Here is a 16281-nt window from a genome sequence, read left to right on the forward strand (position 1 = left end):
GCATTGAGTGTAGGCTTTACTAAACAGATAGGTCTTTAATCTAGTTTTGAACTGGGAGAGTGTGTCTGAGCCTCGGACGTTATCAGGAAGGCTATTCCAGAGTGTAGGAGCCATGAAAGAGAAGGCTCGACCTCCTTTACTTGATTTTGCTATTCTAGGTACTACCAGAAGCCCTGAATTTTGAGATCTTAAAGAGCGAGTTGGTTTGTAGCGAGACAGAAGGTTGGTTAGATAAACAGGAGCTTGATTATTTAGGGTTTTATAGGTGAGAAGTAATATTTTAAATTCAATACGAAACTTACTGTAACAGGCAGCCAGTGTAGGGAGGATAAAATTGGGGTTATATGATCATATTTTCTAGACCTGGTCAGAACTCTGGCTGCTGCTTTTTGTACTAATTGAAGTTTGTTAATAGAGGATGCTGGGCAGCCAGCAAATAGAGCATTACAGTAATCCAGTCTCGAAGTCATAAAAGCATGGACTAGCTTTTCTGCATCTGAGATGGATAGCATATTTCGTAATTTAGCGATATTTCTCAGATGAAAGAAGGCAGTTTTTGTGACATAGGATATATGGTTTTAAAAGTTAGATTGCTGTCTAATATGACACCCAGATCTTTTATAGTAGAGCTAAAGCTAACTTTGTATCCCTATAATTGTAAATTGAGTTGCGAGATCTGCTGTGTGCAAGATTTAGGCCCAATAAGTAATAATTCTGTTTTGTCTGAGTTTAAGAGAAAAAAATTGTTGGTCATCCAGTCTTTGATGTCTTTGATACACTCAGTTAGTTTAGAAAGTTCAGACGTCTCGTCAGGTTTAGTTGAAATATATAATTGAGTATCATCTGCATAGCAGTGAAAGCTGATCCCATGTCTTCTAATAATGTCTCCCAGAGGTAGCATGTAAATTGTAAACAGTAAAGGGCCTAAAACTGATCCTTGAGGCACCCCATACTTTACTGGGCAGATTTGTGAAGGCTGTCCATTAAGATTCATAAACTGGTAGCGGTCAGTTAAGTATGACTTAAACCATTGTAGAGCCTGTCCCTGGACACCTGTAGACTTTAAGCGATTTATGAGGATATTGTGGTCAATGGTATCAAATGCCGCACTAAGATCGAGTAAAACTAATAGCGAGACGCACCCTCGGTCAGCAGCTTAGAGTAAATCATTGGTTATTTTCACTAAGGCGGTTTCTGTACTGTGGTGAGCCCTGAAACCTGACTGAAACACTTCAAAAATGGTTTACCCATACTCAAAATTGGTCCTCTCCTTTTAACACAGCCAAGTGCACACACACATTTTGAGCAAGAAATAAAAACACACATAGTGAGCATTCACCTAGAACAGTGGGAAGCGATTGCTATCGGGGAGCAAGTAGGGGTTAGGTGCCTTGTTCAAAGGCACCTCAGTTGGGTATTGAAGATGAAAAGAGTGGGATTCATTCACTATCCTGACCTTCAATTCCAGCAGGGACTAGGGCATAGAATCAGCAAGTCCAACTTGCTGACCATTTGGCCATAACTGCCCCAAAATTGACATGGTAAATTGTTATCAACACATGTCTAATATCACTATGCCCACAAATCATGTCAGCATTTTTGGAGATGATCATTTTTTTATGTTTGCATGAACACAAGACTGGTGATACTTTCAAAAACCTTCAAATGTTGTTGGGTAGTAAACAAACAGGAAAAATACATAAAATCTGGCCTGTTTTCACCTTGTTGTGTAAACAACCCCTTGCTTGGGCTGTGGTGTTTAAACAATGAGTACTAATGGAACCCTATATTACTAAGGTGTGGTGTGTGCTGGAACTAAACTCTCACACTCCATTGCTGCTAGCCCCCAGTTAGCAACCAAAAGTCAGCAAGCCACACGCCCATCTCAAAGCCCACCTCGCCCTACACCTAGGAAAGGCCTCAGGTCTTTGCGACAGCGCCAGGTCCCAAAAAACACCTCATCTTTAGCTGGTGAACTTAAAAACTGCCATTGATGTGTCTCGGGGGCCTGCTTAGGTAACAGTGTCTTTATCAGATGTTTACAGAACAAGCAGGAACCCAGTGTGTCTGTAGCTTTCTCTACGCAGATATGTGTCTTATTACGTGACAGAAAACCAAAGACTCTTTCAGACCGTATAGCAAATCATTCAAATCTGGTGTCTATTAAATGTATATCTGAGACTTCTGTAGTGAAAACGACTAAAACTGTTAAGTTAGCACTTCTAAACATCAGATCACTCAATAATAAGTCACTTTTAGTCAATGATTTTATCAACACAAATTGCCTTGATTTTATGCTTTTAAATGAAACTTGGCTAGATGACAGTTGTAGCGCAGCAGTTCTGAATGAAGCAGCTCCTTTAAACTTTGACTTTTTGAGTGTTTGCAGAGCTAATAGGAGAGGTGGAGGCATCGCTGCCCTGTTTAAAGATGTCTATGAATGTAAACAAGTGTCATTTGGTGACTATTTGTCTTTTGAATATCTGAGTATAGCACTAAAAGGGTCTCCACGCATCTTACTAATCATTATCTACAGACCTCCAAAATATTCTCCAGCTTTTATTGATGATTTTACAGAGCTTTTATCAATAGTAACATCTGAATATGATTATTTTAGTATTGCTGGGGATTTTAATATTCACATTGATAATCCAGAAATCAATGCTGTAAAAGAACTGATGACTGTTTTTAACACTTTTGATCTGACTCAGCATGTTCAAGGACCCACACACAATCGTGGACACACTCTTGATCTACTTATAACTAAGGGTTTACACATTTCATCGACTGTTGTTAAGGATGTGGCACTATCTGATCATTTCTGTATTTTCTTTGATATATTGATCACTCCAGCTATTAAAGACAGATCTGTCTCTTTCAGAAAGAGATGCAGAAATGAGAACACTAGTGAGCAGTTTATGAAGGCCATATCGCTGGCACCAAGTATATCTGCAGACTCTGTTGATTCAATCAGCCAAGTTGTGATGATATCAAACAAACTCAACCACAACTTGAGAAGTCAGACATTATGTCTGATTTCATGGCAATTAACGGTAAATTCTTAGAAGAGATGGTGCAAATTATAAAAACATCAACCTGCAGTCTTGACACGCTCCCCACATCATTCTTCAAAACAGTGTTTACCTGTTTAGAAATGGATCTTCTAAAAGTGGTAAATGATTCACTTCTCTCAGGGATTTTTCCAAACTCACTTAAAACTGCAGTTGTTAAACCCCTCTTGAAGAAGAGCAACCTGGATAACACCCTATTGAGCAATTACAGGCCAATCTCAAATCTCCCCTTCATTGGCAAAATCATTGAAAAAGTTGTTTTCAACCAGGTTAACAAGTTCTTAAACTTCAAGGGGTGTTTAGACAATTTTCAATCTGGTTTCAGAGCACATCACAGTACAGAGAGCGCTCTTATAAAGATAATCAATGATATTCGTCTAAACACAGATTCAGGTAAAATAACAGTGTTGGTATTGCTCGATCTCAGTGCTGCATTTGACACTGTCGATCAAAGCATACTTCTGGATAGGCTGGAAAACTGGGTTGGGCTGTCTGGGACAGTCCTCAAATGGTTCAGATCTTACCTTGAAGGGAGAGATTACTATGTCAGTATAGGTGATCATAGGTCGAGGTGGACACCCATGACATGTGGAGTCCCACAAGGCTCGATTCTGGCACCTCTCCTGTTCAACCTTTACATGCTCCCTCTGAGCCAAATAATGAGAAAGAATCAAATCTCCTACCACAGCTATGCTGATGACACTCAGATCTACCTAGCCTTACTGCCTAATGACTACAGCCCCATTGACACCCTCTGCCAATGTATTGATGAAATTAAAAATTGGATGTGCCAAAACTTTCTTCAGTTAAACAAAGAGAAAACTGAAGTCATTGCGTTTGGGAACAGAGATGAGGTTCTCAAGGTGAATGCGTACCTAGGCTCTAAAGGTCAAACGACAAAAAATAAGGTCAAGAATCTTGGTGTGACGCTGGAGTCAGATCTGAGTTTCAACAGTTATGTCAAAGCAGTCAGTAAATCAGCATACTATCATCTCAAAAACATAGCAAGAATCAGATGCTTTGTTTCTAGTGAAGATTTAGAGAAACTTGTTCATGCTTTTATCAGCAGCAGGGTGGATTACTGTAATGGACTCCTCACTGGCCTTCCCAAAAAGACAGTCAGACACTTGCAGCTGATCCAGAATGCTGCAGCCAGAATTCTGACCAGAAGCAGGAAATCAGAGCACATCACACCTGTCCTCAGGTCTCTACACTGGCTGCCAGTTACATTCAGAATAGATTTTAAAGTATTATTACTGGTCTATAAATCACTAAATGGCCAAGGACCTCAATACATTACAGATATGCTCACTGAATACAAACCTAACAGATCACTCAGATCTTTAGGATCATATAAACTAGAAGTTCCAAGAGTTCAGTCTAAGCAGGGTGAATCTGCCTTCAGCCACTACGCCCCTTGCTGCTGGAATCAGCTTCCAGAAATGATCAGATGTGCTCCAACATTAGGCACATTCAAATCAAGACTGAAAACACATCTGTTTAGCTGTGCCTTTACTGAATGAGCACTGTGCTGCGTCCGACAGATCGCACTATTATGTTTTTCGTTTTCTTTTTCATTCTTTTGTAACCTATTTTAACTCATTTTAATTTGTTTTATCTGTTTTTAATAATTTTTATTGTCTGCATTTTATTTTCCTAAACTTGTCTTTTTTATTCCTGTTTATGTAAAGCACTTTGAATTGCCACTGTGTATGAAATGTGCTATATAAATAAACTAGCCTTGCCTTGCCTTGCCTTGCCTAAGGGAACACCCCTACACCATTACGCAATTAACAGCCTGATTCAAGAGAGGAAGGATGTTGTCCACACCATTACTTTCTTCAATTCATTATCTGGGTAACATTTTATGATAACATTACATGATTATTTATATGTACACTAAACATTACTTCATTATGAACTAGTTATAAGATAATGCATGCGCTAATCATGAACTAACTTTAACTAAGTCACATGAATTCATGTGTTAATTATGGCTTATGGAATTATATCTTAATTACTTGTTTGTACATGATTGTTTGTTAATCAATGTATCAATTACCAAATTAGTTTTTACTTATTTTTAGCCATCATGAACTCATGACATGTAATGTAGAATTATATTGTGACTACTTGGAGGGGCACATTATCGTTAAACCATTCTTAATGAACTCCTTATGCACGTCCGTCTAGTGAGTTCACACTGAATAACAATAAAAAGTGTCAATATCAACATCAACAGTTTAAGGAGTTTATGAGGAGTTAAGGATGAGTTAATGTGATGTGCCCCTCCAAGTAAAGTCATGACATAATTATACATTAACAGCTCATGAGTTGGTTACATTTAGCTTAAACTTACATATTAATTAATACATTAATTAACAACATGTAACAAGTAATTAGGGTAGCTGTTATTCACACATGAACTCATGTTGTAGTTAACGTTAGTTCATGATTAGCATGCAACTTGTGGGTCATTCTCACATCATGCTGTATAATTTGCAATATAAGCAAGTTTGAAAGTTTTAAAAATCTGTTAGAAACCTGAATTATTATTTTTGCTTTGTTTTTTTTTTTCAGGATCAAGGTCGTAAAGATTTTAAGATTTCTCCCACTATCAAAAGTAGACAAAGACATCTAAATTATCTAACTTTTCAGTGGACCAGATGAATAACATCATGGTGATACAGTACACAGTATTTATCTTGCAGAAACCTGAATAACTAAATAAAATATTGAAAATTACAATAATACATAGCCCTAAATTATTCAGACTAATGGCCAGTTATCTTTTAGAATAATCTAGTAGAAGGACCTGTCTTAAACCAGAAATTCTATTCGTGGTTGATTGTAGCTTCATAAACAACAAGCTTAAGAGGCTTTGTTCTGATTTCAACTGTTGTAAACAAAGCAATAAAGTAGAGAGTAAGTGGCACTGCACACTGCCTAAAACCTTGATTTGGCTTCTACCTTTGACAGGTTTGCAGAGAACCAACTCTCAAAGTTTGCTTTGAAAAAAAAAAAAAAAAAAAAAAAACAGATACTTTAAACACTGTGTAAACTTAAGATCAGCCACCTTATAAATTGTGTATTAATTTTAAGCACCCCATAACAAATGCTAAGTGTCTTTCTTTGCAGATTTTTTGTCATTCAATTGTGTATGAACATGTGGATAACTCCACATATATGCATATACTCTGTTATGTATCATGAGCATGTTAAATATTTGTGGTGTTATAAAACACATAAAAATGAAATGTCATAAAAAATTACCTACACTGCAAATTAAGGACTGCTACAGTACTTTTAAATGCTAGACTACCACTAACGAAAAGGCCCCAAGACCTTTTTGATAGTAAAACAGTCACATTGCTAGTTCAAATATGCTAAATCTCATCAACCAGTACTGAAAAAAAAAAAAAAAAAAAAAACTAAAGTCTAAAAACTGTTGCATCACTTACAAACAACAGGTAATCATGAGAGATTGTGTTCACAAAACGGGGGTGGAAATGGGTTAATGTTTAAATATTTTACTTAGCTGATTTTTGAAGGTCTATAAATTGACTCTTCTTCATCCAAACAGTCTCCCGTCATAAGGACTTTGATGGTAAGTGACACTAATTGTTTCTCTAAAACAGACATCATTTAAATAGCTGCTATTAATATGCATAATATGTAAGATGAAATGGGTGATCAGATAATTAGTTTTTCTCACATTTAATAATATGTGTAACATTATTGTTTTGATTTTTTATTTAACGGCACTTTTAACATTCTGCTTACTACAGTATGAGTGATTTGCAAAGTTTCTTGTAGTCAACACAGATATAATTTGCACCTGGAATTAAGATACGTTTTCACCAATCCAATTGCACATCTATGACAATTAATGCAGGTTTTAACAGGTTCTGTAACATTTTCAGCATCTTTCTACCATTTCCAGATCTAGTGGAATATTAGTTTGATTAAATTGTAGTTGGACAATGTAAATAATCGTGTTGTCAATTTCAGGTGCCATTTCTTCTTTATCTACAAATTTAGCACACAGTCCATCACATGCTTTACGTATGCATACTTGCATGCCAAAAAAAGCTATTCATAGTTCATGGTATTATTATAAAAACCCAGATAAAAATTAACATCTGACAGTTGCATCCATATGCTTTTAATTTTGTTGCTTTACTACTTGCTGGTTCATTTGCTCAATGAAACTTGAACCACACTAAAAGCTTCTAGAAAGGTAATATACAGCATATTGATACACATCCAAAATTCTACAATCACAAATAATTGTTTTAGCTTTATTAAAATAATAATAAATAAATAATAATAATAACAGCCTTTTCCATATTTTGTAGTTCCTATGTGTTTTTCAATTATTGATGGTTATGAATTGCATTATGTGATCTTGAATTCTGCTCTACTGTATGGTAAATATATAGTCTGTAAAATAACAAAAAAGTACTGGCAGTTTATTTTCAGGTTTTTGTACTGTAATTCACAGTAACATTCCAGACAATATATCACTATATAATGTATATCAATATATCACAACATAACATCAAATGTTGTTGTAGTAAAGGTCAAGGTCCCATAATGCAATTAAAACACAAATAATAATAATAATAATAATAATAATAATAATAATAATAATAATAATAATAGCCAGGAAAAAATATGAATATTGTTTTAAAGTATTGATAGTACCTGGACATTTTTCATCACTTATAAGCAGGTCACTTCCAGGTTGGCATGCTGACATAAATTACTTAAAATGTCTAGGTTGTGAGGTTCAAAATAAAGTGTATCTGATCTGTACATTACTGTGCTCTTGTTATTAAACACAGGTGAAAAAAATGAGGGGAAATATATTCTGCTGTGCAATTGCTGCCTTGCTGGTAGCAACAGCCTGGGCGGCACCCCACGATGGCCATGAAGGCCATGACCATGGTAGCCACACTGCTGACCACCACCACCATCTCCACCATGGGAAGGACGAACCCCATCCCAGCCACAAGGGGGTCGATGCTTGCCACCTGCTCGCTCCGCACAATGCTGACTTCGCTTTTTCCCTTTACAAGAAACTTGCATCCAATCCTGATGCCCAAGGCAAGAACATTTTCTTCTCCCCAGTTGGCATCTCAATGGCTTTGAGCTTGCTGGCTGTAGGTGCCAAGGGCAGCACTCTTTCACAGATTTACAGTGGTCTAGGTTACAGTGCACTGACGCCTGAGCAGGTAAATGAGGGTTATGAGCACTTGCTCCACATGTTGGGTCACAGTCAGGATGCCATGCAGCTGGAGGCCGGCGCTGGTGTGGCCATCAGAGATGGCTTCAAGGTGGTGGATCAGTTCCTGAAGGATGCTCAGCACTACTACAACAGCGAAGCCTTCGGCGTTGACTTCTCCAAGCCTGAAATCGCTGCAGCTGAAATCAACAAGTTCATTGCCAGGAAAACCCACGACAAGATAACCAACATGGTGAAAGACCTAGATGCAGATACGGTGATGATGCTGATTAACTACATGTACTTCAGAGGTACTTAACAGACTTTTCTTTTATTATTGACATTTGTTTCTACTGATCACAGGCATCTTTCAATTTGACATTTAGCTAACATTCTTTCTATTTCATCCTGATAGGCAAGTGGGAAAAGCAATTTGATGCAAAACTGACCCACAAAGCTGACTTCAAAGTGGACCAGGACACCACCGTACAAGTTGACATGATGAAAAGAACTGGCCGCTATGACATCTACCAAGATCCTGTCAACCAAACTACAGTCCTGATGGTGCCCTACAAAGGCAATACATCCATGCTGATAGTTCTTCCTAATGATGGGAAGATGAAGGAGCTTGAAGAATCCATCTGCAGACACCATCTTAAGAACTGGCATGATAAACTCTTCAGAAGGTAATATTACTGATACCTCAGGATTTAGATCCATGGTCAGTTGGTTATGAATACATTTGGGAATGAACCATAGCATTTTACATTTCTTTCTTTTAGCTCTGTGGACCTGTTTATGCCCAAATTCTCCATCTCTGCAACTTCCAAGTTGGATGATATCTTGATGGACATGGGAATGACTGATGCATTTGATTACAAAGCAGATTTCTCTGGGATGACGGAGGAGGTCAAAGTAAGAGTGTCTCGGGTATGTGAGGACTTGTTTCTACTTCTTGAAGCATCACTGATGGTAAACGAAACTAATCTTTGGACAATATCTGCAGGTTCTCCATCAAGCAGTTATGAGCGTGGATGAGAAGGGCACAGAAGCAGCAGCTATAACCACGATTGAAATAATGCCGATGTCCCTGCCACACACTGTGATACTCAATAGGCCCTTCTTGGTACTGATTGTAGAGGACAGCACCATGAGCATCCTGTTTATGGGCAAGATCACCAATCCTACAGCATGAGGTCCTACTCCAACAAGCCGGACATTTGCATAATACTGCCAAACTTTCTGTACAACTCATTGTAAATTGCAATAAATGTTGATTTGATTGTTATCAAATTAGTCATCATAAAAAAAAAACATGTTTTTTTTTTTTAACACTGGTATCAACAACTTATTCATTCATTAATTTTCCCTCAACATGATCCCTTATTTATGAGGGGTCACCACAGCGCACCACCCCAGCCGGCATTCTAACCAGTGACTGTCTTACTGTGAAGTGACAGTACTAACCACTGAGCAACCATGCTGCTTCTCAACATAACTCTGAATAAAAATACAGATTTCTAACTTATTTTAGAATGTAATTTATTTTAATATGATTTACAAAAGGCTTAAACTTTAAAAGAATCTTTGGGTGCCTTCACACTTAGCTCAATTGCCTGGACCGAACCCAAGTTTGATTGTTCGCCCTTGCCACCTTTTTGGCTGGTTTGTGTACATGCTGCCTTTTTTTCCTTCTGAACTCCAGCGTGCTTGCATCATAAAGCTGCATGTTTAGGTACAGCAGTTGCTAGGTGATGGCCACGAAAGCAAAGCACCAAAATGGAGATGTCCACATATCACTGTCATTCTGCTTTTACTGAATATTTTGCCTTTGTCCCAAAAAACAAAATACACAGGGACACTTTAAGGATCCTTCAGAGGTAGCCAAAAACTCATTTGATTGGCTATTCATGTTGTCAAATGCATTCAAGTAGCCTCAAGGTTTCAATCAAACTCATAAATGTCATTGAAATATTTTTCATTTGCTTGGAAGCAAGTGAATGATTGCCCTCAGAATTTTTAGTCACATATCATAACATTCCACTACCCCCCTCCCCCTCAAAATGACCTTTCTTCACTTCGGGTTGAATGGAATGCCTTTTGAGCAGGGCTATTCTGATTAGCCTTCATCAATTTGCCAGTCTTCCTCCATTTTGTTAGTAACACCCATGTTTCAATGACTCAAGGATGAAATCCTGCCCTAATTTTTCAATAGTGATGTGCAGATCGATACTAAAATATTGATATCTCTAATACAAGCTTTGTGTGTTCTAGAATCAATTATCTTATCAAAATATACATATTTTAGTAATTTCAGTACAAATATGTAGTTTATTGGAAATAGAAATATAGTGGATATAACCACAATTACCCTAGTTTCTCTGAATAATGCCAACATAGTCTGAACTACTTGTTCTTCCTCTTACCAAGTCATGTGTGTAATATTGCACTGTACAACTGCAAAGGATGCTAGCTAACCACTGGCCAGGTACAGAGTGAGAAAAAAAACAAACAGGAAAAATTCATAAAATCTGGCCTGTTTTCATCTTGTTGTGTAAACAACCCCTTGCTTGGGCTGTGGTGTTTAAACAATGAGTACTGAGTACTAAGGAACCCTATATTACTAAGGGAACACCCCTACACCATTACGCAATTAACAGCCTGATTCAAGAGAGGAAGGATGTTGTCCACACCATTACTTTCTTCCTTTCATAATCTGGGTAACATTTTATAATAACAGTAGATGAATATTTATATGTACACTAAACATTACTTCATTATGAACTAATTATAAGGTAATGCATGCGCTAATCATGAACTAACTTTAACTAAGTCACATGAATTCATGTGTTAATTATGGCTTATGGAATTATATCTTAATTACTTGTTTGTACATGATTGTTTGTTAATTAATGTATTAATTACCAAATTAGTTTTTACTTATTTTTAGCCATCATGAACTCATGACATGTAATGTAGAATTATATTGTGACTACTTGGAGGGGCACATTATCGTTAAACCATTCTCAATGAACTCCTTATGCACGTCCGTCTAGTGAGTTCACACTGAATAACAAAAAAAAAGTGTCAATATCAACATCAACAGTTTAAGGAGTTTATGAGGAGTTAAGGATGAGTTAATGTGCTGTGCCCCTCCAAGTAAAGTCATGACATAATTATACATTAACAGCTCATGAGTTGGTTACATTTAGCTTAATCTTACATATTAATTAATACATTAATTAACAACATGTTACAAGTAAATAGGTAAGCTGTTATTCACACATGAACTTATGTGACTTATGTTGTAGTTAACGTTAGTTCATGATTAGCATGCACCTTGTGGGTCATTCTCAAATCATGCTGTATAATTTGCAATATAAGCAAGTTTGAAAGTTTAAAAAATCGTTTAGAAACCTGAATTATTATTTTTGCTTTGTTTTTTTTCCATGATCAAGGTCGTAAAGATTTTAAGATTTCTCCCACTATCAAAACTAGACAAACTTTTCAGTGGACCAGATGGATAACATCATGGTGATACTGTACACAGTATTTATCTTGCAGAAACCTGAATAACTAAATAAAATATTGAAAATCACAATAATACATAATCCTAAATTAATCCCACTAACAGCCAGTTATATTTTAGTATAATATAGTAGAAGGACCTTCCGTCTTAAACCAGAAATTCTATTTGTGGTTGATTGTAGCTTCATAAACAACAAGCTTAAGAGGCTTTGTTCTGATTTCAACTGTTGTAAACAAAGCAATAAAGTAGAGAGTAAGTGGCACTGCACACTGCCTAAAACCTTGATTTGGCTTCTACCTTTGACAGGTTTGCAGAGAACCAACTCTCAAAGTTTGCTTTGACAAAAAAAAAAAAAAAAAAAAAAATGATACTTTAAACACTGTGTAAACTCCAGATCAGGCACCTTATATATTTTGTATTAATTTTAAGCACCCCATAACAAATGCTAAGTGTCTTTCTTTGCAGATTTTTTGTCATTCAATTGTATATAAACACGTGGATAACTCCTTCACATATATGCATATACTCTGTTATGTATCATGAGCATGTTAAATATTTGTGGTGTTATAAAACACATAAAAAATTAAATGTCATAAAAAATTAACTACACTGCAAATTAAGGACTGCTACAGTACTTTTAAATGCTAGACTACCACTAACGAAAAGGCCCCAAGACCTTTTTGATAGTAAAACAGTCACATCGCTAGTTCAAATATGCTAAATCTCATCAACCAGTACTAAAAAAAAAACCTAAAGTCTAAAAACTGTTGCATCACTTACAAGCAACAGGTAATCATGAGAGATTGTGTTCACAGAATGGGGGTGGAAATGGGTTAATGTTTAAATATTTTACTCAGCTGATTTTTGAAGGTCTATAAATTGACTCTTCTTCATCCAAACAGTCTCCCGTCATAAGGACTTTGATGGTAAGTGACACTAATTGTTTCTCTAAAACAGACATCATTTAAATAGCTGCTATTGATATGCATAATATGTAAGATGAAATGGGTGATCAGATAATTAGTTTTTCTCACATTTAATAATATGTGTAACATTGTTGTTTTTTTTTTTTTTATTTAACCCCACTTTTACCATTCTGCTTACTACAGTATGAGTGATTTGCAAAGTTTTTTGTAGTCAACACAGATATCATTTGCACCTAGAATTGATACGTTTTCACCAAACCAATTGCACATCTATGACAATTAATGCAGGTTTTAACAGGTTCTGTAACATTTTAAGCATCTTTCAACCACTTTACATCTGACAGTTGCATCCATATGTTTTTAATTTTGTTGCTTTACTACTTGAGGGTTCATTTGCTCAATGAAACTTGAACCAAACTAAAAGCTTCTAGAAAAGTAATATACAGCATATTGATACACATCCAAAATTCTACAATCACAAAATAATTGTTTTAGCTTTATTAAAATAATAAATAAATAAATAAATAAATAAATAAATAAATAATAATGGTAACACTTTACAAAAAGGTTTATTAGTTAATGCATTTACTAACATGAACCAATTATGAACAACACATGTACAGCATTTATTAACCATAACTGAGCATTTATTAATGCATTATTAACATCCAAGTCCATGCTTGTTAACATTAGTTAATGCACTATGAGTTAACATGACCTAACAATGAACTACTGTATTTTAATTAACTAACGTTAACTAGCATGAACAAATACAGTAGTAAATGTATTGTTCATTGTTTGTTCATGTTAGTAAATGAATTAAGTAACATTAACTATTGAACCTTTTTGTAAAGTGTGACCATAACAATAATAACAACTTTTTCCATATTTTGTAGTTCCAATGTGTTTTCCAATTATTTATGGTTATGAGTTGCATTATATGAACTTGAATTCTGCTCTACAGTATGATAAATATTTAGTCTGTAAAATAACAAAAGAAGTACTGGCAGTTTATTTTCAGTTTTTTGTACTGTAATTCACAGTGACATTCCACACAATATATCACTATATAATGTATATCAATATATCACAACATAACATCAAATGTTGTTGTAGGAAAGGTAAAGGTCCCATAATGCAATTCAAAACACAAGTAATAATAATAATAATAATAATAATAACAGCAACAATAATAATAACCATGAAAAAATATGAATATTGCTTTACAGTATTGATAGTACCTGGACATTTTTCATCACTTATAAGCAGGTCACTTCCAGGTTGGCATGCTGACATAAATGACTTAAAATGTCTGGGTTGTGAGGTTCAAAATAAAGTGTATCTGATCTGATCTGTACAATACTGTGCTCTTGTTATTAAACACAGGTGAAAAAAATGTGGGGAAATATATACTGCTGTGCAATTGCTGCCTTGCTGGTAGCAACGGCCTGGGCGGCACCCCACGATGGCCATGTAGGCCATGACCATGGTAGCCACACAGCTGACCACCACCACCATCTCCACCACGGGAAGGACGAACCCCATCCCAGCCACAAGGGGGTCGATGCTTGCCACCTGCTCGCTCCGCACAATGCTGACTTCGCTTTTTCCCTTTACAAGAAACTTGCATCCAATCCTGATGGCCAAGGCAAGAACATTTTCTTTTCCCCAGTTGGCATCTCAATGGCTTTGAGCTTGCTGGCTGTAGGTGCCAAGGCCAGCACTCTTTCACAGATTTACAGTGGTCTGGGTTACAGTGCACTGACGCCTGAGCAGGTAAATGAGGGTTATGAGCACTTGCTCCACATGTTGGGTCACAGTCAGGATGCCATGCAGCTGGAGGCCGGCGCTGGTGTGGCCATCAGAGATGGCTTCAAGGTGGTGGATCAGTTCCTGAAGGATGCTCAGCACTACTACAACAGCGAAGCCTTCGGCGTTGACTTCTCCAAGCCTGAAATCGCTGCAGCTGAAATCAACAAGTTCATTGCCAGGAAAACCCACGACAAGATAACCAACATGGTGAAAGACCTAGATGCAGATACGGTGATGATGCTGATTAACTACATGTACTTCAGAGGTACTAAACAGACTTTTCCTTTTTTATTGACATTTGTTTCTACTGATCACAGGTATCTTTCAGTTTGACATTTAGCTAACATTCTTTCTATTTCATCCTGATAGGCAAGTGGGAAAAGCCATTTGATGCAAAACTGACCCACAAAGCTGACTTCAAAGTGGACCAGGACACCACCGTACAAGTTGACATGATGAAAAGAACTGGCCGCTATGACATCTACCAAGATCCTGTCAACCAAACTACAGTCATGATGGTGCCCTACAAAGGCAATACATCCATGATGATAGTTCTTCCTGATGATGGGAAGATGAAGGAGCTTGAAGAATCCATCTGCAGACACCATCTTAAGAACTGGCATGATAAACTCTTCAGAAGGTAATATTACTGATACCTCAGGATTTAGATCCATGGTCAGTTGGTTATGAATACATTTGGGAATGAACCATAGCATTTTACATTTCTTTCTTTTAGCTCTGTGGACCTGTTTATGCCCAAATTCTCCATCTCTGCAACTTCCAAGTTGGATGGTATCTTGAAGGACATGGGAATGACTGACGCATTTAATGACAAAGCAGATTTCTCTGGGATGACAGAGGAGGTTAAAGTAAAAGTGTCTCAGGTATGTGAGGACTTGTTTTTACTTCTTGAAGCATCACTGATGGTAAACAAAACTAATGTTTGGACAATATCTGCAGGTTCTCCATCAAGCAGTCATGAGCGTGGATGAGAAGGGCACAGAAGCAGCAGCTATAACCACGATTGAAATTATGCCGATGTCCCTGCCAGACACTGTGATACTTAATAGGCCCTTCTTGGTACTGATTGTAGAGGACAGCACCATGAGCATCCTGTTCATGGGCAAGATCACCAATCCTACAGCATGAGGTCCTACTCCAACAAGCCGGACATTTGCATAATACTGCCAAACTTTCTGTACAACTCATTGTAAATTGCAATAAATGTTGGTTTGATTGTTATCAAATTAGTCATCATAAAAAAACATGTTTCTTTTAACACTGGTATCAACAACTTATTCATTCATTAATTTTCCCTCAACATAATCCCTTATTTATAAGGGGTCACCACAGCGCACCACCCCAGCCGGGACTCTAACCAGTGTCTGTCTTACTGTGAAGTGACAGTACTAACCACTGAGTAACCACGCTGCCCCTCAACATAACTCTGAATAAAAATACAGATTTCTAACCTATTTTAGAATGTAATTTATTTTAATATGATTTACAAAAGGCTTAAACTTTAAAAGAATCTTTGGGTGCTTTCACACTTGGCTTAATTGCCTAGACCGTTCCCAAGTTTGATTGTTCCCCCTTGCCACCTTTTGGGCTGGTTTGTGTTCATGCTGTCTTTTTTTTCCTTCTGAACTCCGGCGTGCTTGCATCATAAAGCTGCAGGTTTAGGTACAGCAGTTGCTAGGTGATGGCCACGAAAGC

At 36.9% G+C, this 16281-nt stretch overlaps 2 protein-coding genes across 2 annotated transcripts; both read left to right on the forward strand.

Annotated features, from left to right (window-relative positions):
- The first annotated feature begins 6656 nt into the window (after positions 1 to 6656).
- serpina1l (serine (or cysteine) proteinase inhibitor, clade A (alpha-1 antiproteinase, antitrypsin), member 1, like) lies at positions 6657 to 9825 on the forward strand. The gene is made up of 5 exons (NM_001013259.3): positions 6657 to 6678; positions 7919 to 8609; positions 8714 to 8984; positions 9081 to 9228; positions 9305 to 9825. The coding sequence occupies exons 1-5, from the start codon at positions 6676 to 6678 to the stop codon at positions 9491 to 9493; spliced, it is 1302 nt and encodes a 433-aa protein (NP_001013277.3). The 5' UTR covers positions 6657 to 6675; the 3' UTR covers positions 9494 to 9825.
- Positions 9826 to 12738: 2913 nt separating this feature from the next.
- Positions 12739 to 15812, forward strand: serpina1 (serpin peptidase inhibitor, clade A (alpha-1 antiproteinase, antitrypsin), member 1). The gene is made up of 5 exons (NM_001077758.2): positions 12739 to 12753; positions 14140 to 14830; positions 14935 to 15205; positions 15302 to 15449; positions 15526 to 15812. The coding sequence occupies exons 2-5, from the start codon at positions 14149 to 14151 to the stop codon at positions 15712 to 15714; spliced, it is 1290 nt and encodes a 429-aa protein (NP_001071226.1). The 5' UTR covers positions 12739 to 12753; positions 14140 to 14148; the 3' UTR covers positions 15715 to 15812.
- The last annotated feature ends 469 nt before the right edge of the window (positions 15813 to 16281 follow it).

This window comes from Danio rerio, chromosome 20 (assembly GCF_052040795.2).
Source record: "Danio rerio strain M-AB ecotype USA chromosome 20, GRCz13ab, whole genome shotgun sequence".
Lineage (NCBI taxonomy): Eukaryota > Metazoa > Chordata > Actinopteri > Cypriniformes > Danionidae > Danio > Danio rerio.

Coding starts and splice junctions, on each gene's coding strand:
- serpina1 (NM_001077758.2), top strand. CDS start 14,149: ATGTGGGGAAATATATACTGCTGTGCAATTGCTGCCTTGCTGGTAGCA. Junction 14,831..14,934: donor TAACTACATGTACTTCAGAG/GTACTAAACAGA, acceptor TCATCCTGATAG/GCAAGTGGGAAAAGCCATTT. Junction 15,206..15,301: donor CATGATAAACTCTTCAGAAG/GTAATATTACTG, acceptor TCTTTCTTTTAG/CTCTGTGGACCTGTTTATGC.
- serpina1l (NM_001013259.3), top strand. Junction 8,610..8,713: donor TAACTACATGTACTTCAGAG/GTACTTAACAGA, acceptor TCATCCTGATAG/GCAAGTGGGAAAAGCAATTT. Junction 9,229..9,304: donor TCAAAGTAAGAGTGTCTCGG/GTATGTGAGGAC, acceptor CAATATCTGCAG/GTTCTCCATCAAGCAGTTAT.